General features: G+C 40.5%; 2 protein-coding genes across 3 annotated transcripts in view; one reads left to right on the top strand and one right to left on the bottom strand.

The window, feature by feature from the left end:
- The window catches only part of MGAT5 (alpha-1,6-mannosylglycoprotein 6-beta-N-acetylglucosaminyltransferase), a 114,271-nt gene extending 107,523 nt beyond the window's left edge, over window positions 1-6,748 (top strand). Inside the window, exons 15-17 of one of the 2 annotated variants that reach the window (XM_035130388.3) lie at window positions 531-605; window positions 1,177-1,334; window positions 2,808-6,748. In XM_035130388.3, the coding sequence (XP_034986279.1) occupies window positions 531-605; window positions 1,177-1,334; window positions 2,808-3,006 (432 nt within the window). In that variant the 3' untranslated portion in view covers window positions 3,007-6,748. The remainder of the gene's footprint in view (window positions 1-530; window positions 606-1,176; window positions 1,335-2,807) is intronic. The other variant, XM_060279337.2, reaches the window with a different exon arrangement.
- A 5,865-nt stretch (window positions 6,749-12,613) lies between these two features.
- TMEM163 (transmembrane protein 163) overlaps window positions 12,614-23,206 on the bottom strand; it is a 79,194-nt gene continuing 68,601 nt past the window's right edge. Inside the window, exons 6-8 of the mRNA XM_035130432.3 lie at window positions 21,401-21,512; window positions 14,254-14,395; window positions 12,614-13,809 (exon numbers count right to left, since the gene is read on the bottom strand). Coding sequence (XP_034986323.1) covers window positions 13,749-13,809; window positions 14,254-14,395; window positions 21,401-21,512 — 315 coding nt within the window. The 3' untranslated portion in view covers window positions 12,614-13,748. The remainder of the gene's footprint in view (window positions 13,810-14,253; window positions 14,396-21,400; window positions 21,513-23,206) is intronic.

Here is a 23,206-nt window from a genome sequence, read left to right as displayed (position 1 = left end):
ATTATATAAGATCCATGAATATGCAAAACCTATATATTGCAAATACCATGCAATATGCAAAATATGAATGACATTATTTCAAAAGATAGACTGTTTATATCCTGTTAAGAACTTGAAACTGGGGGGGGGGGCACTCAGCTGGTAACTCCGCAGCCCTGCCCATCCAATATAGCTAGAATGTCATGTTTGAATATATGTATAGATTGTACTTTGTTAAAGCAGATGCCATTTTACTATGCATCCTGAGCAAATAAGAAGCTTCGGGGGGTGGGGGTGGGGAGTTACAGATCAAAAAAGCACAAAATTATTTCTCTGGTAGCTGAGAGCTTTAATGGTAGGGGAAACTGGGCTAGGAAATACTACGGGTGTGAAAGTTGCCGAGTGTTTATATAGTTTCAAGTAATGGCAGATGCCTTACTTAACAACTTCATAACTAATACCTGAGCACCTGCACAAACATATGTTACAGTGGTGCCTTGGATAATATTTTTTAAAAAGAAGGAACTAACCTGCACATTTTATTTTAACAGATTGAACCTTACCTGCCCTTTGAATTCACATGTGAGGGGATGCTCCAGAGAATGAATGTTTTCATAGAGAAACAGGTATGTTCTCCATGTGTATGCCACTATATTACCAATGCTTGTTCTCTGTTGAATAGAACTGGAATAGACTAAAGCTCACAGTTGTGCAACTAATTTCACTTAACCAGTAAACTAACTGGTAGAGGGCTATTTTATAAAGCACTCTTATCAGCGTCCAAAACAAATCTTGTGGTCAGTGCACACCTCTAATAGATTGCTTGGTGATGCTTTTTTGTTGTTGCTGAGCCATTTTCAGTGCTCTTTTAATATTTTTATTTTATTAGTTGGCTGCTGTTCATTGCCTTGGGGGTCCCACATTTTTAGACAGAAAACATACATTAAAAGCTGCCTTCTACTAAAACCAAACATTGGTCCATCTAGCTGTGTTTACCCTGAGTGGTGGTGGCTTTCAAGTTTCAGACAGGAGCCTGAAACAAGATTATACATTTGGCGGAGATCTAGGCAGTCCTGAGATCCATGCTGGTTACCTTAGTCTTGATTGAACCGTCTGGAGATTGAAGCTTTGAGTAACAACAGCGTATTGAGTAAAATCACTTTTTGCCCTGTCATTATGAAATGTACTTTTTTTCAGGATTTCTGTCACGGGCAAGTGATGTGGCCCCCATTAAGTGCCCTTCAGGTTAAAATTGCTGGGTCTGGGAAATCATGTAAGCAGGTTTGTCAAGAAAATCAGCTCATCTGTGAGCCATCCTTTTTCCAGCACCTGAACAAGGACAAAGACCTCTTGAAGTAAGTACTGCAGTTCCAAGGACAAGAAAAGAAAGTTGCAAGAAAACATTTTCAGCACATTTTGAATGTTGCTCTGGAACAGGGTTTTGATCTCACCACGAGATAGAAACTTCAGAGGCTTTGGAATATTTGTGTTCATGCATCTATATGCCTGCATAGCACAATATTCAGAGAAAAGTGAACCAAATGATGCCGTGCATGTTGCTAAGCACAGAGAATTTACCATAGCTTTCCTTTGTATTGCAACCAATTCCCGGGCTTCTGCCTACCTTGACCTACAAGTTACAATTGATGTTTAGATCTACTTTTCAAATAATTTCCCCTAGACTGGTGTATTGGCGAAAAAGAAACCCCCATCTCCCTATATACTCTCGTGTATGTTAACTTACATATGCTCGCTGAGAACTGTGTTAAATCATGGTTTGTTTAGGTATATGCCCCCAGTAAACTTGTCACATGGGACAATTATTGTATGAAGTGAGTCAACCGTGGTATTAGTGTGGAAGATTTCCATTGTACTATAGGAATAATAGTAGCATTACTAGAATCACGTTTGTGAATGTGCATCTGCCACTGCTTTTTGTTCAATCATCATCCTTAAAATAGTTGCCAGCTTCTAGCTTTACTCTACACTGCTGCATATATAGGCGGGTTTGCTGGATGAATTAGAAAAGTGTAAACTGGCCCATAGGCTTGGGGAATGTCCTATACAAGACAGTCACTACTTTCCAGAGCAGTGTGCCACAGTGCCCAGGCAACCTAATTCCGAATCACTCATTCTCACCATCACCACATGATAAGCATTGCATGAGGAGAAGTGCAAACAAGGAGTGATTCCTGCACACTCCATCATTGTTCCTGCAGTTCACTGCTTGTTGGGAACATGTTGTACTGAAGCAGACTTGCCACGATTTAGAACTTCCAGGGTTTTCAATTGCGCAGGGAGCCTACTTGACTAGAACAGGCAGCGTGCTGTAGAGGGAGGATGAAGGATTGGGGAAGTGGTGGGGGGCAGTGGGCTCATCCCTACTTTTCTTTTTATGGAAGGGAAGGGGGGATATAATGAATAGGCCTATAGTAAAACTGCATTGTACAGATATCATACATTCTAGTTATCCACTTTTAACTGTGAACTCTATGCCACTTCATGTCAAAGAGAACTCTGGATTATAGTATTTCTGCTCATCAGTGTTTGTGTAACCAAGTATTCTGGGATGCTGTCAATCTGTTCCGAGTAAGTGAGGCTCTGACTTCTTGTAACAAGCTTTTGAAATTATCGGTGTGATTTTTGACATTGTGAGTTGGGCAGCTTACGGGACCTGGTTGCTGAGATGTCAGTTTTATGTATGAACTGAATCTCTGCATTACCTACCTTTGGCACCATGAGTTGGAAGTGCTGCTGCTGCTGCTGCTGCTGCTTGCTGAATTATTGCAGGTGATGTAGGTTGTCTTACTTTTCCTTTTCTTTTCCAGATACAACATTGAATGTCATACAGCAGAGTCTGCAAATGATATTGTGGTTCCATCTTTTGATGAAAAGAGAAAACACTGTGTTTTCCAGGGTGATCTCTTGTTGTTCAGCTGTGCAGGATCTCATCCAAGCCACAAAAGAATCTGCCCTTGCAGAGACTACCTTAAAGGACAAGTTGCACTTTGTAAAGACTGTCTATAGCAGCAGCTCACTTGACTTGATGAAGGGACAAAGCCAGTGGCTTAGTGAGAGCTGCTGCAATTTCTTGCACTTTGCTACTGCAGGCAGAACAATTGCTGAGGAGCAAACATCTGTGCTACGATGGAACAGAAAAGCGATTTTAAAAAAATCTCAAATGATTTATATTTTTTTCCTAAGCAAGCAATTCTAGTGACACAGAAATCTCTTTAATTTACTTAAGGAGGTAACAAACGAAGTCCGGCATTTTTTAAAGGTAAATTAAGAGTGTTGGTTTCTTTTACCAACAACTTCTCATGATAAACAACTTTTCTGAATATTATTTCCAGTACAAAAAAACAAAACCAGACCTGGAAGAGATTGGTCAGTACAGGAAAGACTAACACAATCCTGGGTATTGTTTATGGGGGTCTTCTGAATCCTGAATGGCTGGTGAACATGGAACCACAACGGAACACAGCTACAGAATATCTATTGGTTTTTATCTCATCTGACACATTCTGCAAATCCACAGCTATGTGGTGGTCTCCACATAGCTAAGCAAGTAGCACCATTAACTGGTGGCTTCCTGAGTCGCAGATCATTTTGGTTTGATAATGGATTATGATTGTGCCATTCATTGGGGCTTCTAAGCCACATAAGCGTAATATTTAAAATGTATGGTCTTGTCTAGAATTATGAGTGTACCCATCTTTCCCGGTCCCACAAAGTTTTGTTGTAGGGTGGTGATTAGACATACTGTTAGATCACTGAAAATAAAATGGTGCCATTGGAGCAATATTTTCCTCGGTATAAGGTGGAGAAACAGTGACTGAAAGTTGAAAATAGAAGTGAGGCAGTCAAATTGTGCTAGTCTGTCTTTGACAGCTTGTGGGGATTTAACAAGTTTTTATAGGACGGACGGACATGAACAAAACAATGACTATAAGCAAGTGAGATCTCTTCCTGAAGTCCTTAATTAAAAGTAGTTGTAGACCAGCTTTTCCCTCTTTTTAGGAAAAAGGGGTTGCTTTTGCAGCACAGCTGACTTCTTTAAAAGCACTGTTTGTGGAAGGCAAAAGAGACATTAGATAGAAAATGGATGTTTCCTCACTTTGAAGCTAAAAGCTACCACAGGTTGGGAAGAAATAACTTGGACAATTTTCAATATTATATCAGAGTATGATACTTCAGTTATTTGCTTCTCCCCCCTCTACCCTAAACATTCCTTACTATTTCTACTGGTGGGATAATACACTTCTTTCTGCTCTTTTGTAATGTAACTTAATTCATTATTTGGCATTCACTGTTTATTGTGGGAAGCACTCACATATCTTTTGACATACCAAAGACCATAAGGGAAAACACCTCTTTTTTTAAGTACTATTTAATATCGGCAGGGCATAGCTCCAGAAATGTTTGACAAGACTACAAACTTTTAATTGTTTGTGCATAGGATTAAAAATTAGCAGTGGCTGGCCCCAGTTCCAGTAACTCGTGACTGGCTTTTGTGTGATGTCTTGGACTTCTGTAATAGTTAACACTTGGAATCTAGCCTTGTGTGTTAAGTTACCAGGCAGTTTCTGCCCCACACTTGTAAGTACACGGGAGCCCATCCCTCTTTCCTTCCTTTTTAAAATGATCACTCTTCAACATTGATACCCTTGTTGGTTATTGACTTATTTGTTCTAATGTGTTCTTTATGAGGACAAACCATCATCAAACTAGACCTGGCAATAAACAAAGCACTACCAATTGCTGCTGCAGCAAAAATGTTTGAGAATATATGTGCTGTAAATGCATCTTAGTTAGCACATTCAGATTAGTTTGGCTTTAGTAACAGGGCCAGTTCCAATCTAATATTTCTTCTCCAGAGAAAGATATAAAGTAAATGTTGATATACAGTTTTACGAATCTGATCATTTGCTTAGATATTTTTCTTTCAACAATAACATAAATTTTGTCCTCTACTGCAACATTTTAAATGTGTTTTTGTTTTCATACATTGCATCAAACAAGCCCCAAGAGAAGGATTTGAGTTTTGTTAGTTTGTTGGTGCAATGAATAATATAGTCTTTCAGCAGGGGGTATATTTGTAAATTGCTAGTTTAGACATACTGTATGTTGGCCAAATGCTATGTGGTTATAATGAGTGGCAGTGTACCGAGAAGGTTTAATTGATAACATTTTTGTAGGGTGGTATCAGAGTAAGCCATATTCAGAGCAGGCCACTGAAATGAATGGACTTAAATTATGACTAACTTCAAGTTATTGGGTTTACTCTGCATATGGCATGGTCTCCCATTATTTCTTCAAGCGTTTTATGATATCACTGAGAATAGGATCAGACCTTTGATAGGCTCATCCAGTTATTTCATAGCTGCATTTTTTAAAGTAACAGTATACACCAATTGTGGAAAAGAAATGAATTTGTGTATTAGCCTTATTATGGTGTTTACTATGAAGACTTGGCAGATGGTACAAAATAAGTTTCATCTAACCATGTTGTAGTTAGTACAGGGTCAGTGTACCTCACGCTTTTTAAGCATCAAAATGTGGAAGCAAATTAAACTTGTACCATGATCCACACTATCTAGAAGGTTTTTCTTCAAACCTATCTCTATGAATACCTTTAATGAATGACACATTGAAAACAAATGCCTTCATAATCCTCTGCCAGCATAAAGAGCAGATGGCAGGTGATGATTAAGGTGGTTTTTCATTAAAGCCAGACAAACTTATATATTTGAGGGGAATGCCTTTCTTGACTGAAACCTGGACCATTTTTTAAAAGTTCAAATGCAGAAATGTGGCATTTCACTTGAGGATTATTAGGAGATCTAAGGGGATAAATAGAATTGCAAATCATTTTGGCAGGTTTTGGCTTTGGGTGTAGTGGTCTACAATTCATGGAGCTCCCTGAAGTCTGAAATAAAATGAAAAAATGCATCATGCCAGAAGCATCATGTCTTCATATATCAAAATTTTCTCCCTTATTTTACAAGTTTGTAACTTGGTATTTTTTATTTTTTTATAAAAAGAAATCTTGTTCTAAGAGATCACCAAAACCTGAGAGAAGCATTTACGTAATTTATTTTTAAAGAACTTTAACATTAAAGCTTACCTTTGAAAGGTAAAGATTGAATACACTGTTTAAAAATGCCAATAAAAACCTCATTTATTTCATATATGCAAGTTGATTTGCACATCTATAAATAGGTATGCTTTTCAGTACATTTCACCTAGTTTTGATCATTTGTCTCTCTTGTGGTTCAGTGGGTGGGGTTGGTTTCTGCATGGCAGTGTTGAAGCACATTCTGCTAATATGTGTGCCTTTTAATTTTTTATTTTAAATTGTGTGTTTGGGATGTGAACATTGCCTGAGCAATTATAATGGAACACTAATTTGAGGATTTATATACTTTCTGTAAATATTGGTATGATTTATAAAGAGTATTTTTTAATATTGGAAAAAAGACAAAGCAAAAGTACGTACTTCAAGCTGCAACAGCTCAAAGAGAATGCTACCTATTGATATTTGTACTTGAATGTTTGTGTCTAAACACAATGCGCTTATATATGATGCATTATCCATGCTAAATCTTAGTAAAGGAGGGAGGAGAGAATATAGTTAGCTAATCCCCATCTGCCTGGTCTTAAATGGTTTGGTAGTGTACTTTTCATGTTCCAAGTGACAGGAAATTGTTGACGTCCAATATCAAAGAATTAGAAATGTAAATTGGTATGTACATGATTTTTCTCTCTCTCTCAAAAGAATGCAGTTCAGTATGTTCTTCTATAAATTACTAGTACTTCACTGGCATGATCTTTTGAAGAAATAGGTTATTTTCTTGTAGGAAATGAAGTTCTTAACACAAACTTTCGCAAGTATGAAGGCACTCCTGTTAAGTTCTTCACATTTAGTAGTAGGTAAGGTTGACCACATAAGCACTCCAGAAGTTGTTTAGAGAGAAAAGTCCCTTCCTGTTTTTCTTCAAAGGAGGTGTAATTGCTCATCCCTGTAGCATCAGAGAGTGCATGTCCCCTAGCTCAAGTTCACACAGCTGCCATGGCATGTTATGTGCTTCTAACATTCACACCACTCTTGTAGAATAAGGATTATCAGACGCCTAACACCAAGTCACAAGGAGCAGCCTAACCACCTCAAGCAAGTGCAGAGAGACTGGTGTTGTATGGGTCTACCTATGCACTTCCTCAAAAATAGTCAGATATACTACAGGATAAATTTTTGAGCACAAGTGGTGACACTTGTAATAGCATTGGGCTTCCTTCTTTTTACAAATTGCCACAGAGAAGAACATTGCCTCCCAACATGACTGAATACTCGCACGTTATTTTGTCAGTGTGGCTCTGGTTATATAGCTGTCCAATATGGAGAATTTTTAGTGTGTGTAAGTAGGCCCTAAATCAATTCCTCTGAAAAGTCTATAGAAACTTCCATTTGTAACTGGGGATAAAAATGTATTTAGCATTATAATTAATCATTCAACATTTTATACCTTGATGGTACGATGCCCACTGGTTGTCTTGACAGGCTGCTTAGTTTTTTAAAAATGTGCTTGGGAGCAATTCAGGGACGGTTCACTATGTCGTCCCGTCCCCCCCAATAACTTTTGTTGCAAAAGTTATAAAGTTTTTGAGGCACACAATTGAATTAACTACATAACGCAGTGGCCTCCCCATAATTAGTGCCTTTGTTCTTCTATTTTTGAAAGTGAGCTTTCTAAAGAAAGAATAGCCTTCATACAGGTTCTGAATTGAAAAGGGTGTCGTGACAGCTACAAAATCACTGTGCATTCACAATGGATGTTAGTACTAGTAATTGTGGTGGGTTATGCCTGAAGATTATAAATCTCAATAGGTTTCATACAATACTAGATCATTGCTTCCTGCCTTTTGGGCAAAATAGAGGCCATTCATATTCTAGGTAACTGCTGTTTATTTAGTGCAACAATTGAAGAGAGTTACTGTTGAAAAGGCATTGATAGGTGTTTTAAGCTGGTTATGCAGTATGTCCTCTGGCTTTGATTATATGTGGTGCTCTAGATGGCTGTTGTGAAATGCAACAAGCAATTGCAATTGTCATGCAAGTTTTTGTTTTATATATATAAAAAAGTATCAACATGCAGAGTTGTACATAGCCCATCAATGTCCTTAGTAATAGCTGGTTCCTTCCACCCTTTGATAAAAATCTTATCTTTCATCCACAATAAGAACCTCTTTTTTAAAAAGTCTTATTCAAAGGAGGCATCTTCCAGCAATCCATCTTAATCTATCAAATGCCTTTTCCTTTTAAAAACAAAAACAAAAACTGGGTGTTTTGCTGCTACCAGCATGATTAGGTGCTCTTTGAACCAATTCCTCTTTGAACCAATTCACCTAATATGAAACCATATGTTATACAAAGATGCTATAACTATTATTTTACTTTGATTGGTTCTCAGCAGTTTTAAATGATTGGTGTGGTTTCTGCTTTGCTAAAGGAACCCTATACACCATTTTTATAGATGGTCTTTTTGCTTATTTTTTTTAATCAATAACTTTAGAGGTAATAAAGTACCATTCCAACTTAAATTATTGGTGCCATCACATTAAAATAGCATAATAGGTACACAGAAAGAGACATTTTCAAAGTCTATTCTGTATTCTCTTCCACCAGAACAACCTTGCAAGGAAATCCAGGAACAGGTGCATCCTTCCAACTCATGCCAATTTGTATCATGTTAACCTTCCTTCCACATGAAACTAGACTAATTCAAAATATCTGAAATTACAACCTCCTGCTTATAATGTTGCAAGAATAATTAGGATTGTTCTGCAGAAAACTTAGTAAATAGTCACTCAGATGCTTGAACTACAAATTGCCTTAAGGCAATGCTGTGGACCTGGTGGTCCTCCAGCTTTTACCGCAGTCCCATTATATCTGACCACTGCTGATGCCAGTCAGTGCTGATAGGATTTGGGAGTCTAACAGTACCTGGAAAGCAAGAGAGTGGCTATTTAAGAAGCTTTGCTCATGGCTAGCGCTATTTTTCTAGGAAAAGGTGCTGGAACTCACCCTGAACGCCTCCCTTGTTCTCTTATAATGGCAATGACACCCACCTGAGAGGGACAAAAAATAATTAAAAAATCCTACCCATGGCTTACAGTGCAGCTAGGGCTTTCTTTTTCTCACTTTGGAGCAAAGCTGGTTTAGGGAAAAGCACATCAGAATGCAGCATTTTATATGAAACAACAGGGCAGATATGAATTGCAGCTAAAGTCATGTGCACACCACTTCCCAAACCAGGAGTTTACTGGATACAAAGTAAACAGGCATGTATACACTGCCCAAGACAAAGCCTAACTACTGTCACCTTGCTTGTGCTGATATTTTAACAACCACATTTAAGCAGTTTGAATCAATTTAAAGCAACTAAAATTACCGCCTAGTTTCAATTATGCATTCTCTGTTGTCCTTAACTTTGTTTTACTAGGATAGGTAGCAGCTATTGAGGAGTGAATGTACACAGCATATAAAATAAGAAGAGCCTGCTGGATTAGGCCAGCGGCTCATCTAGTCCAGCATCTTGTTCTCACAGTGGCTGAACAAGTTGCATATGCTTCAGACATAAGACTCACACCTGCAGCAACTTCCACATTCCATCTGCCATAAATAATTGGGTTCTAATGGCCAGTATTGATATCTCTCTTATCTGTGCTTGTTTCTATTTATCCCAGTCTCCTGGAATTGATTTCCAGTACCTTAAGCTTCTTATACTGAGTGGCTCATGCTTCGCTTCTTCTTATTCTAAAAAATTTAAATGTTTTCCACAATTCTACCCATAGCTGCCAAGTTTTCCCTTTTCTCGCGAGGAAGCCTATTCAGCATAAGGGAAAATCCCTTAAAAAAAGGGATAACTTGGCAGCTATGATTCTACCTTTCACACTCTAAATCTCCTCTGGATGTAAAATTCCCATAGTAAAGACTGAACATATTGTGCATAAATTGACTATATTACAGAGCAGGTAGGAAGGTCAGTCAATATATTGCAAATGTTAAAGTGTGTGTGTATATATATATGTTATGCTATAGAAATAGCATATACAAGATGAATGTACCTTGGTATTATATCTTACTGAATACTATATATTCAGGACACTGAATGATGCTACTTAACTATGCCCTGTCATTTTTTATATATATAAACAAATTAATTTCCTTGGTATTGATGTATACATGAAGGTACCAGCTTTGCTTAATAACCCACCATTTGGAGTGTGTTTGTATCAAGTGACCCCCCCCCCACACACTACTACTACAATTATGAGAGTGACTTCTTGTATTGGAATTGGTCATATCCTGTATATAGCAGTAGGTGTTTATGGGACACTTTCAGTTGCTAGTTCTAATTAAACTTCTCCTTGAACCCAATGCCACAGGGCAAGTAGTTTACAATATGACTTTTCACTGGCAAACCATGCAGAAGGCTTGCATAGCTTACTGAAACCCAGGTTCTAGGCAAATGGCATTGTTTTTGTCTGACAAAACAAAGCTTACCTCCCAACTTAGACTTGTCCTATTTTTTAGAACAGAAAGCAGTGAGTAGTACATATATTCACGGCTCTCCTGTTTCACTAAAATAAGCTAAGCAGTCCATAGCCAGGGGTCAAGATCACAACATTAACATTTGGCTAATAAGAGAAACCCTAAAAAAAGTGTGCAACAGAGAATAGCAAGTCACTGACTATCTCTATAAATATAACATTGAAAGTCAAAATATTGTTTGTAATGAGAAGTGTTAGCTTCCCAGTTCTGAGTACTGTTCAGCAGAGTAGTAGGTTAAGGTTTAATAAGGATTTTAATCTGTTTCACAAGCACTGATTATGTTTTTTAAAACAATACATGCTTGAAATTTTGTGGGGGTTTTTTTATTTCTTAAATTGTGTTCCGTTATATTTTGTTTAAGCAGGTTGCTTCACAGCAAGTAACTGTAAAATTAGAAGATTAACAACATGGGAAACTTAAAACCAAGGTGTAAATATGTATGTATTCTCATGGCTGACAATGCTTCCTTTCCCCACCCCCACCAACTGTTGTAGGGCAAACTAGGGAAAATTTTATTTTTCAATAAACTTTTTCTTGTGTGACTGCATTGTTTTCACCTTTTCTTTTATCCAACCACACTGTGCTTGAAATTAAAATTAAGATCAGAGTTTTCTTATAAATGACTGATAGTTATTAAAACAGAGGAAGCCAAAAGCACACTTCCCCCTCTTTTAAGAATTGAAAGTCCCTGCTTTCATTTTTCTGCTTTTGGTTGTTGTTTTTTAAAAAAGAGGGATAGTTACTACCTTGCCAATGCAACTGATATTCTCCTGCTATAAAATTCATGAAATCAGCCTTACACATATGGGTGTGAGGCCTGGTTGATGGTTTCACAGCACAAGTTCTGTATGCCTGAAACAAAGGTGTCAGAAAAACAGTAGAAGCTGTAAATATGTGCAAAGTATGAATATCAGTTGCATTACCAATTAATCTATTTACCATGGGTGCTGCCAGCTCTTGGTACATTTTGTACCAAGCTCTTGGGGCCTGTTGGTACATTTGCAAACCGCAGAAAATTATGCGCACTAACTAGATGCATAGTGCGGCTATTCTGTTTGCTATACAATCAATGCTTCTTTCAAGGCTGGGAGAGGAGATGCTGTGGCCTTTTGGGAATACCTCTATTTGTATGCCCACTGGTATCATATTGGCAATCTGTGCTGCACACCAAGTGATCTTTATTTAACCATGCCAAACACACACACACAGCTGGGATCCTAAGCTTTTGTTCTGTGAACAGAAGGAATTCCTGGAGGAAAAGTCCTCTATGCAGAGAAAGCTAGCTGGCCAATTCATTGCTTGGAATCTATGACTCCTTTTTGTAACAGATTCTTCCTAGTGTGGGAGAAAATATTTGCATCATTTCTACCAACTGACCCCATATGTTGCTGTAGTGGACTAGATGCCAAATGTGTTTAACAGGATTTCTCTGGAGGCGATTACAGACCTGATTTCTTACGAGAACCCTCATTTCTGAGGTGTCACATAAGATAATGAACTTCATTGTTAACACTGTCATACACCCTTCAACAAGCAATTTCAGGCAATTGCACTTCAGTGTTTTTTAACTGGAGATAAGCATTTTTTTAAATAAAAATGTTTAATGCCTACACCTACTACCATCAGTCTCACATTTTGAGTTCTATGCAGATTTACTATATAGCAGGTGTAAGAAAAAACGTATTAAAGAAGGGTAGAGGAGCTGCTGTGTTGATTACTCAGTATGTGACTATATGTAAACTTTTATTCCACTTACATATTTCTGTGGAAGCTGCTGCTTGGGTAAAGGTCTCATTTCTACCTTTGCAAAATGCAGTATCAAAACAGTAAGAGGTACGAAGTTATGTTTTGATAATTTCTGCATACTCACCCAATGTAAAACTCACGTAGAAAGGGCTGAAAAAATGGCAGCAACATTTCAGAGGGCTTTTGTACAAGACGACTTGTTCTATTGAGGAAGCAATCTTGAACACACTTACAAGTTAGTAAGCACCATTGAAGACAGCAGGACTTAACTTTAAATAAGTACATAGATTGTATTGTTAATGTATTATCTAGAGAGCTTTTTTAAAGCTTAATTACAGGTACTGTATAAAATAGGTAACAGCTTTATTGATTTACATAATGGGAGTCATAACTTGTAATCCATATATTAAATTACATAAGATGGTGGGTGGGAACATGGAACACCTACAGAATAGCCTAACTAACAGCAGAAAGGCTATCTTACTACCACCTTGAAACCATCACTTTTACCAGACAACAGGACACCCAAGTATTTACCCATATATACCGCTACATAAGTGCATAATACAGCCATAGACATATAATCAAACTCTACCCCCTCTTGCTTTTTTGGCTTTTGCCTGTACATTAACACTTTGTGCTTATTTTTTCTGTGCAGCTTAATATATTTCATAATGTGTTGCTTCATATTTATGCAGTGCAGAGAATTTTAGAAAATAGTATGAAATTCACATTAGATTCTTTGAATTTAAAAATGTAGCAGTTTGGGAAAGGGGGTTGATTTGAGGCTGGTGGGGTGGGGGAATTAATTTCATGCATCAAGTAGTGTCTGTTGGCCCCCATAAGCTAAGTACAATACCACTGAGTTCTGTGCAGAAGACACTGGAAATTCTCACTTGCTGGCACATTCTGGAACGTTGGTGGCAACGTAACTAAAGGCCATCTCTTGTCTATATTGGATGCAGTAGTAGTCTCTTGTCTATAGAAGCTCATGCCACAATAAACCTTTTAGTCCTTAAGGTGCCATGGTAAAAGACTACTGTGGTTGCGCCCTTTCGGGTTTCGCTCCTTTATATAGGCATCTGTTGTGTTGAAGAACTCAGTATTCCAGAAGACAAAACATGGCGGCTTGATTAGAACTGTGAACTTTGCTCATCTCAGTTACCATTTGCAGGATTTTAAATAGCACACACAAAAGAAAACGGCTGCTTGTTGCTACTTTTGCCAAGATCTAAGCGGTGTACATATTTGCCTAATTGTACAGATTGACCTTTTCTTGGAAAGATAATGTAAAAAGAAAATATACCATGAGAAACAAAGTGCAATCTTGTAAATATAATTGGCACCGTTTGCCAGGATGTAGTAAGTTATCACATTTTGCAAAATTTTATTCAGTCCATGGAGCTCGTCTTTATTCAAACATTTCATAATGACGTGTTTGCCGTACACGAGGAACCATGTCCACAAGTAGTCTGGAAATGAAAGCACATGTTGATGAAGGACAAAAGTCACAAGTTGTGAGCAGAAAATCATGGACAATGGTGCTGGAAGATTTTTGAAAATATATCTTTGTATTCTATCCAGAGCTCAACCACTTCGAAGTGGATTTTGATAAGGTGGATTCTAAAAGGTGTTCTAAGCAAGGCATGCAATTATAAGTCATCCAGTACATTGATATTTAAGCAATGAAACTTTGTAGTAATAAGGTAAGGGCAATGGTAATAAAGGTAATAAAAGTAAGGGCAATGGTAAATAATGAAGATACACCACTGCAAAGTAAGTGCAACATCTCAGGAAACAGTCTTGAGGCTGCTACCCCATGCCTCAAGCATCATATACAAGGAGCAGATCATCACAGTATCTGTTAAGCATGCAAACACAAAGAATAAGGTGAAAAAAGGAACAACTGCACTTACTTAGCTCCATAAGCAAATATTGTCAGTCCAATTAGAACACCTATACTTCCATCCAGGTACCAAACAGCAGCATTGTGTTTAAAAACCTCCGCACTTATAAGTATGGAGAATCCCATTATTCCTCCTACCAGAGAGTTGAAACCTGAGATAAAAAGTATAAATTTAGACTTGTCCAAGAACCAGAGAGTTTGCACATGAGTTTAATGAGTTACATGTGTACCATTGTCAACTCACATAAAACAAAACCCACTAAGAAATTTAAGGTTTTCTAGGTACTGGCCACAAGATGTCACTCTGATCATGTCCCTCACATGAAAATACTGACCACTTTGATACTGCAGTGTTGTTGTTTTAATAAGACTTTGCTTATGTTTACATTTGATAGTTAGGAATCTATGATAAGTGCAGGGAACATGCATCTCCCTTCATCACAGAGCTTGTTCTGTAGGTTTTAAGGAAACCTATGACAGCTTGGCTAACTCTCAACTACCCTTCATTGCCTTTTCTCCAGAGGTCTCCCTATACACTATATGGTGAAAGAGTCAGAGTGTCTGAGCTTTTAGGAATTCATAAGCAACAGCCCAAGTAATCCTCTGCATCCAAGTGCTAAGGATGTTTTGTATTCACTGCAGTGCCTTGGAATTTCCACCACTCATCCCACCTTGCACTTCAAGCTGCTCCATTTCTTCCTAGTTCTCACTCAGGTATCCACACCATTTCGCAGCATTGCGAATTACCGGTCGGCATTCTAACTTCTCTCTGTAACCCAGTTTCACTCTATGCATGTCTATCCAGCATCTGCCATCTTCACACCCCATTTGCAATTGGATTCCTCCCATCTCTGCTGCCTCTTAGGGTGCTGGTCCAAACAGAATGCTGTCTTTGGGTGCTTCCAGATGCGGACCAATAGGCATTTCAAATCAGACTGCTATGTGTGTATTCAATATGTTAGTTTCCACACATTCCTGTTTGTTTCCCCCCAGTCATGGCTGTTCCACTGCTTGCCACTCGCACTAGTGGATGGAGGTTGCTGGAATGACTCTGGGGGACTTTTTGGTTGTACACTCAAGTTACTCCCACTCGGCCATTCATTGCTTTTTCTGTTCTGGGCATGCCCTGAGGCACTGCTGCACTTTGCACTCACCACCTATAATGATATGCATTAGGGTGCCTAAATGTGTGCTGGGGGGTGCCTTATTTCATGAGCACCCAATCTATTGCTAGGGGTGGGCACTGAAGTTCCCCTTGGGGGTGGGAATCACTGGAATGAAAAATACTTAAAAGGGGAATAAAAATAGCAAAAGCACCCTATTTCAGCTCAGCCTAATGGCAATTGGCCTTCCCTTGTTTACCATACTAACACCTAGGGATGCTATTTCCTTATCTGGCTGGCCACAAGATGTCTCTCCTGTGCAGCGAGAAGTCTTTGAGAAATTGTAGTCCTGACTATTGCTGGTAAAACATAAAATACTGCCTTGCCTGTTGCGCTGTTGCTGTTCTATCCATGTTTCGAAGTAGCTACTGATTATACCACACAACAAATTAATATTTATTTTACTTAACAGAATTGGCATACCGCTTAATTGTAAATAAAATCTCCAAGCGGTTTACATAGAATATAGTTTGGATTGTGGAAATCATCACAAACAGAAGGAAGCTTGGAGAATGGGACTTGCCTACTCTCCATCCCAGCCCCCCAGCTTTGTAGTTGGATTACTTTCAGATTCAAATGAAATTTGCATTTGGAGAGAAAAGGATTAATGGGGCCAGAGTGACTGCTTAAAGTTCCTTAATAGTCAAGCTGCCATCCTCATCACTTGTTAGAAAAGTTACAGGTAAATAGCCCAGAATCCCCAAGGAAATAGCTAGAGTTAGGAAGCATATCTCCAAGCTAAGGACAACCTTAAGCAAGTGTGTACATGCACACATTTGCCCATAGAAATAGGTAAAGGTAAAGGGACCCCTGACCATTAGGTCTAGTCGTGACCGACTCTGGGGTTGCGCGCTCATCTCGCATTATTGGCCGAGGGAGCCGGCGTATAGTTTCCAGATCATGTGGCCAGCAAGACAAAGCCACTTCTGGCAAACCAGAGCAGCACACGGAAACGCCGTTTACCTTCCCGCTGTAGCGGTTCCTATTTATCTACTTGCATTTTGATGTGCTTTCAAACTGCTAGGTTGGCAGGAGCTGGGACCGAGCAACGGGAGCTCACCCCGCCACAGGGATTCGAACCGCTGACCTTCTGATCAGCAAGCCCTAGGCTCAGTGGTTTAACCCACAGAGCCACCTGGGTATATATAGACAGAAACAAAAAACTGCAGTTTGAATCAGGAAGGCAGAATGAGCTTTTGGAGATCTGATGGAGCAGCGATTTCAATGATGCTATGTCCTGTCTCCACCTATGCTCTGCTTGTGTATCTGTAAATAACCTGAATATTACAAAAAGTATTAAATCACCAATGATATATTTTCCAAAGGCAGTCAGACCTGGATGAGCACTGCCCCTAGAAGATTTCACCACTTGGAGAAATGGTAGCATACATAATACTATTCTTGGGTTCAACTTATGTGACAGTAGCAGGGTCTGTTGAAAACATTCGGGCACTTAAGGCGGACCCCCAAATGGCACTACCCCTCCAGGGGCAGAGGAAGGGGGTGCGGTGAGTGCGGACCACCCTAGGTGTCACCACTGAGGGGGGATGACAAAATGCTGGGTGGCACTTACCCGGGAGAGACGTGGTGGCTTGGACAGGAAACAGGCTCCGTGCTACCCAAATAGTCCGCCCGCTGCCTCCCCCACCAGCTGTAGGGCAACTGAGTGGGAGGAGGCAGGCAGGCTCCGGAGGCACCACGGCGCATCGCCCCAGGCGCCCAAGCAGTTTCCTCTGCTGCTGCCCCCCTCACCAGGGAAGAAGGGGTGAGGGAAGATTTACAACAGAAACAAGTGGTGGTGGGATCTGCTGTCCTGCTGGATCATGCTGCCTGAGGCAGTTACCTCACCTTGGCTCATTGGTGGGCTGGCCTTGGACAGCAGCAATATACAAGGGTAAATAGATAGTTCAGTTATCTATTGTTATCCATAAGTCTCTGCCTGCTGACCAGGTTCCATCTTGAGCCTTCCCAGATACCATATTGTCTCTGTTGAGAACATTGGCAAGCATAATATATGCCTCCTCACTTAGCATGTTTTTAAACAATTAACTAAGACTAAATACAGGAGACATCTGCAGACTTAAAAAAAGAAATCCCTGCTAGATAGGAAATGCTGGATTCTGCCCCTCTGTGCTGTCTAAAAGAAACTTACAGTTCCACAGGCTGTCACAGCAGGAAGCAAATTAACAGGAATCAGAAAAGTGCTAACAGGCAAAAGAGACATACTAATTCACTTTGTGCAACTGCTGCTTCCACCCCCATGCTGTATTGCTTGTTTGTGGGTGGGAATCTCACCCTCCCAAAGATTATATTCCACCAAAATCCAAAAATACAAAGAGAGAAATCTGTGCGTAGCTGCCTGACTAAAATAGCTTGAATGCACAGACACCAGGCTAATTACAGAGTTCAGTCTCTAATTTAGCTAACAATAAAATCAGCAGCAACACAATTATCACGACGATGTAATTAATGGAAGAGAAGTTCCTCAGCTATTTGCAAAATGCAGGACTAGTTGAGAACAGTGGTACAGTGGTGCCTCGCTAGACGAAATTAATTCGTTCCAGGACTAAATTCGTCCTACGAAAATTTCGTCTAGCGAGGCACCGTTTCCCATAGGAATGCATTAAAAGTCAATTAATGCGTTCCTATGGGCTCCGGGGGAACTGGTGGCGGTGGCGGCGCCTGTTCTCTTGGCTCGGGGAAGGCAGGCAGGCGCTTCCCCGAGCCAAGAGAGCAAGCGCCGCTGCTGCCAATGACAGAGCCGGATTGGACGAAGCTTCAGAAGCTTCGTCGGATCGGCTCTGTCGGGCGGGGTGGGGGAAAGGCGACGGAACGATCCTGCGCCTTTCCCCCACCGCTGCCAAGCCCCATGCCGACAGTGCGTGGCGGGGGACGGCGACGGGAGAAAAGCTTCTCTCGTCGCCGCCTCCCGCCTGCCTCCCCCAACATTGAGCGCAGCTTCGGAGGTCTCCGAAGCTGCGCTCAATGCCGGCTGTGCGTGGTGGGAGGCGGCGACGGGAGAAGAGCTTCTCCTTGCCGCCGCCTCCCGCCTGGATCGGACACGAGGCGGGGAAAGACCTTTGCCTTCTTTCTGCGCTAGTGTTCCGCTGGTCTCTGCCGGTTGCCCCTCACTGCTCGGGGCAACCGGCAGAGACCAGTGGAAAACAAAGGGGAACCAGCCGCAGCTGGAAGAAGGCAAAGGAAGATCAGCTGAGAGGTGCTGACAGCTGTCAGCGCCTCTCAGCTGATCTTTCTTTGCCTTCTTCCCTTCCTACAGCTGGTTCCCCTTTTGCTAGACGAATGCCTTTTGCAAATAGGTTTTGTGATCGGAGGTTTTTATGGCCACGCTTCGCAAGACGAAGCGGCGGCCATAGAAAACCTCGTCGTCTTGCGAGGCAACCTCCGATCGCAAAATCCATTCGTATAGCGGAAATTTCGTTAAGCAGGGCATTCGTAAAGCGAGGCACCACTGTAATTGTGGCCTATTAAACAGGTAAAGAAGTGGGACAAAACATTCCATCAGTTTTACCACTGAGCCGATTCAGATGGTCTTATCTTGGTTTAATAAGCAGAGATATGAATGAGCCTTTTTTTATCAACACACACAACCGCTTTGTTTGAGCTGCAATTAAACCCAGAATTCTCTAATTCCCATTTTTGATGTAACTGACATCTGGTGAAACTATGGTCAGTTACATAGTATTTAAACCAGGCATCCCCAAACTTTGGCCCTCCCATCATCCCTGACCACTGGTCCTGTTAGCTAGGGATCATGGGAGTTGTAGGCCAAAACATCTGGAGGGCTGCAGTTTGGGGATGCCTGAGGTAAACCTTTGCTGCCTCCATGCTCTGCTTTTGCTGCTGCTCTTCCTGAAAGTGAAGAAGCCAGACCATTCCTGGGGGACCAGAGAGAGACACACAGACATGCAAAAATCACTGAAATGAAGCAGCTGGCCTTGATTATAGACTTCTAGGAGTGGTGGGGAAATTAAACAACAACAACTGTTTTGGGGCTAAAGAGGGGGCATTTGTGTTGAGTTAATTACCATAGCACAACTCACTCCAGTACTTTAGCCTCCAAGTTTCAGTAGTTCAAACTTAAAAGCATCTCAGCACTCTCATCAATCATGGATTTTCTTAGAAGAAAAAAAGAATTGCCACAATTGTTTGCTCACAGCTGATGGCTCTGACAGCTGTGATGATGTGAAAGCAGTCAGCTTTTTCTGCTACCACAGGCACCACTCGCTCCTCCAACAGTTGTCATCCTTCTTCAACAGTCAAATCATCTAGGGAATTTTTACTCATGACGCTACTCATGTTTCTGGGAGCCAAAGGTTGCCTATGCCTGCGCTACACCCTACAGAATATCACAGGGCAGTATTTTCGCCCATTCCAGAGGGTGGAAAGAGCAACCCTGAACCTCCTAAACTTAAGGAATGCTTTAGCTTGTAACAAAGAGCCTCCTGTTTTCTTACAACCAATGTTTCACTGTGAGGAGAGGGGCTTATACCAATAAAGAGAAATGGTCTTTAAGGTACATAGGCCTCAGGCAATTAAGAGCGTCAAAACATAAGAACCAACACTAGGAAGCTAACCAGCAACCAGTGCAACCGCTGCAGTGCTGAGTGAATATGGTCTCAACCTCCCAAAATGTACCAGTAGGAAAGCAGTGGCATTCTGTAGGTTCTAAATGATCTGTTTGGCACTCTCTCACACAAAGCGCAATGCAGTGAGACTATAAAAGCTAAAAAAAAAAATCCTTCCAGTAGCACCTTAGAGACCAACTAAGTTTGTCATAGGTATGAGCTTTCTTCAGAAGTGTGCATGCCCACGAAAGCTCATACCTATGACAAACTTAGCTGGTCTCTAAGGTGCTACTGGAAGGAATTTTTATTTTTATTTTTTGTTTCGACTACGTCAGACCAACATGGCTATCTACCTATAAAAGCTCAGTACACATGGCTAGAGCTTAGATGACACAGTTGTTGTTGTTTTTTAAAAAAATAATGTTTATATGTTACTTTTCAACAGTTTATCCAAGATTTGAACCATATTTAATTGCATTAAAATGAAATTAGTGGTATCAAAGCATCTGTTTCCAGCTTTTGTTTTCAGGTTCACAGAAAGGCACCATGCTTCAGAATACCACACAGCAGGAAAAGCCTATTACACTCATTGGACCACATGATGGATCACTGTGGGAAACAGGATGACTAGGTCAATAGGCCTTTCTCTGTGCTCCTTACTTGAATTTCTCATGTCTGCTGTCTTGACTCCTGTGGGATTTTTCGTTTGGAGCAAGACAAACAGGGTTGTCCCTCATAAGTACCGGTAATTACAGTATTCTTGCTGCTGTTTGACATCTTTTTATGCACTACACAGCAGCCTGCATGGACAAAACCACCCAGTATCAGAAGAAGCCTATGATTTGGCCATTTTGGGGGGGCCTCTCATTTCCTGCAACACACACACTCCATCTGACTACTATTAATGCATTCAAGCTCTCCTGACTTGCTTGCAATAGTATTACTAATATTAACTCCTTGGAGTTTACTGGTCTCCATGCTTTATTTAAAGGGCTACTTCCATCCATCGTTTTGTCACTTTGAATGTCTTCATTTTTTTATAGCTTGTAGTTGCCAGAAATGCCAGAAATAAAAATCTCTGCAAATCAGGGAAGCTAAGGCTGCATACATACAATGCATTTAATCATTTGTTAAAAGTGCTGGGAATTAGCTCTGTGTAGGGTAAACTACGGTTCCTATTAATCTTGGCGCGGGTGTGTGTGTCTGTCCTTACAGCATTTGGTGATTATGCAGTCTGAATCACATGTTTAATTTAATTGTAAGAAACTCAACAATTCTGTCAGCTGCATGTTAACTGGTAGCCCATATCTGTAGCTGTTTTTGTATTTTACCTTATGTTCATCTCACTCATCTTTCATCTTATATAAAAGTAGCCAAAACATAGAGGAATGTGATACGTGCTACTTACCATCAGTTAACAATGCTCTGCTTGTGAGCACATTCCCCAACATAAATTTGATCACTGCCAAGGTAGTACAAAGGATTCCACTTAAAATAGAAACACTATATAGAAAGTTATCCTGGAAAAGAAAAATGAAAAATAATTATGTGTCACTTTTGCCATGTAATACAAAGCTGTCAAATAATTGTATAGATATGGGCTCAAGCCAAAAGCTTCTGGGGGTGGCTTTGGCTAGATATATCTGAGCAGCTGGGAGTGTGGGCACACATATCTCAATCAGGAAATGTTATCTTTGAAAGGGAACTACATTTCTCTCCCATAGGGATATGTGAGAGTGATGCTCTTACCCTCTCTGTGAAAGAAAGATCAACAACTTCCCCATTCAAACATACTTGAGGAGCATGAAAAAGGTGCAAGATTCAGCAGCACATCTGGTGGAGCACACCCAAGCCTCCCATGATGGATCAAAAACCACAATGGCTCAGCAAAAAAAGGAGGAACTAATCCCTAGCAGCTTGTCTGGCAAGTATCCTGGAAGGGGGAATTAAGTTGCAAGGATGTGTACTATGAGAGTAAACATACAGGTTCTGAATATGACCAGTGATACCTTAGCTATATAACAGAAAACAAGGTTTCTGGAGAGTGGAAAGGGGACAGCCATGGGAGTAGCCAGGATTTATTTAGGGGGTAGGCTTTATGTTTAGGGGACAGAACAAAGTTATCTGCAACACAACTGGTCAGTTAAGTATTTTTATTTACTTACTTGATTTAGCGGGGGGGGGGGGCAGCTGCACCCACCTGGTTATGCCCATGGGGGCAACTGTGACTCCTTCCCTGCACTTTCCTCTAGCATTATATAGGAATAATGAAAAGAGGAAAAATTAGACCCATTCTCTTTCCCAGCTTCCCTGCTCTATCAGTGCTCATATTCAGGGTCACTATGCAATCCTAAACCTGATCCCTCCTTCTCTTTATAGAACAGGAAAGGGGAAGAATAAAAGGGTCCATTTCCCTTTCACCCTTCCAGAAATGCCTCTCCTGCCAGGCCTGGACATTTCAAACCAGCCTGGAACAGGAAAACTCTCCTTAAGGGATAGGGATACAGCGCAACATTTCATTGCACATGCCACATGCACTGTCTATTTTTGAACTAGAAATACGGTAGGTTATTATACCAACTAAAAGAGTATTCTCATTCTAGGATTTTATTTTATTTCAAAGTTGCATGCTCTATGCAAATATTATGACTGAAACACTATTTACAACCCCCAGCTTTATTTAATACAAGTAAAGAGCTGAAATGAAGGAACAGAGGAGGAAAAGCAAGTGTAGGAGAGCAAAGGAACCCAGTTTTCAAGTACTTGAGACCAGAGAGAGATCTGTTCAAGGAATCCCTGCAGTATTTCAATGCATCCACAGAGTGGTGCTACTCACCACAATATTTGTATGCCTAGTCTCTATGCTTCTTTACGAACCAAAACGGCTCCCAGTGCTCCCCACCACCTTCCCCAGGATTCCCACTACCACCAGTACCAAGTACCACTGACAAATACACAACTAGTACAGTCTAGATTACATTTGGGAGGCAGAATGAATGAGCTGAATTATGAGTAGGTTTGTGCACTTCCTGAGGGTCTAGTGAGTTGTGTTGTGCACCACGGGGTCAAGGATAAAAGATATGGCAAGAGACAAGTGGAAGTGCTTGTTATGAAGATGAAAACTGAAATGGCAAGGAGATGGGCAGTGACCTGGTATCAGCCATCACTGGTAACACATCAGGAGCCTCAACAGCATCCCACTTGGTGTGAATGA

Source organism: Zootoca vivipara, chromosome 1 (assembly GCF_965207765.1).
Source record: "Zootoca vivipara chromosome 1, rZooViv2.hap1.1, whole genome shotgun sequence".
NCBI classification, from domain to species: Eukaryota; Metazoa; Chordata; class Lepidosauria; order Squamata; family Lacertidae; genus Zootoca; species Zootoca vivipara.
This window is presented reverse-complemented; position numbering and strand designations above follow the sequence as displayed.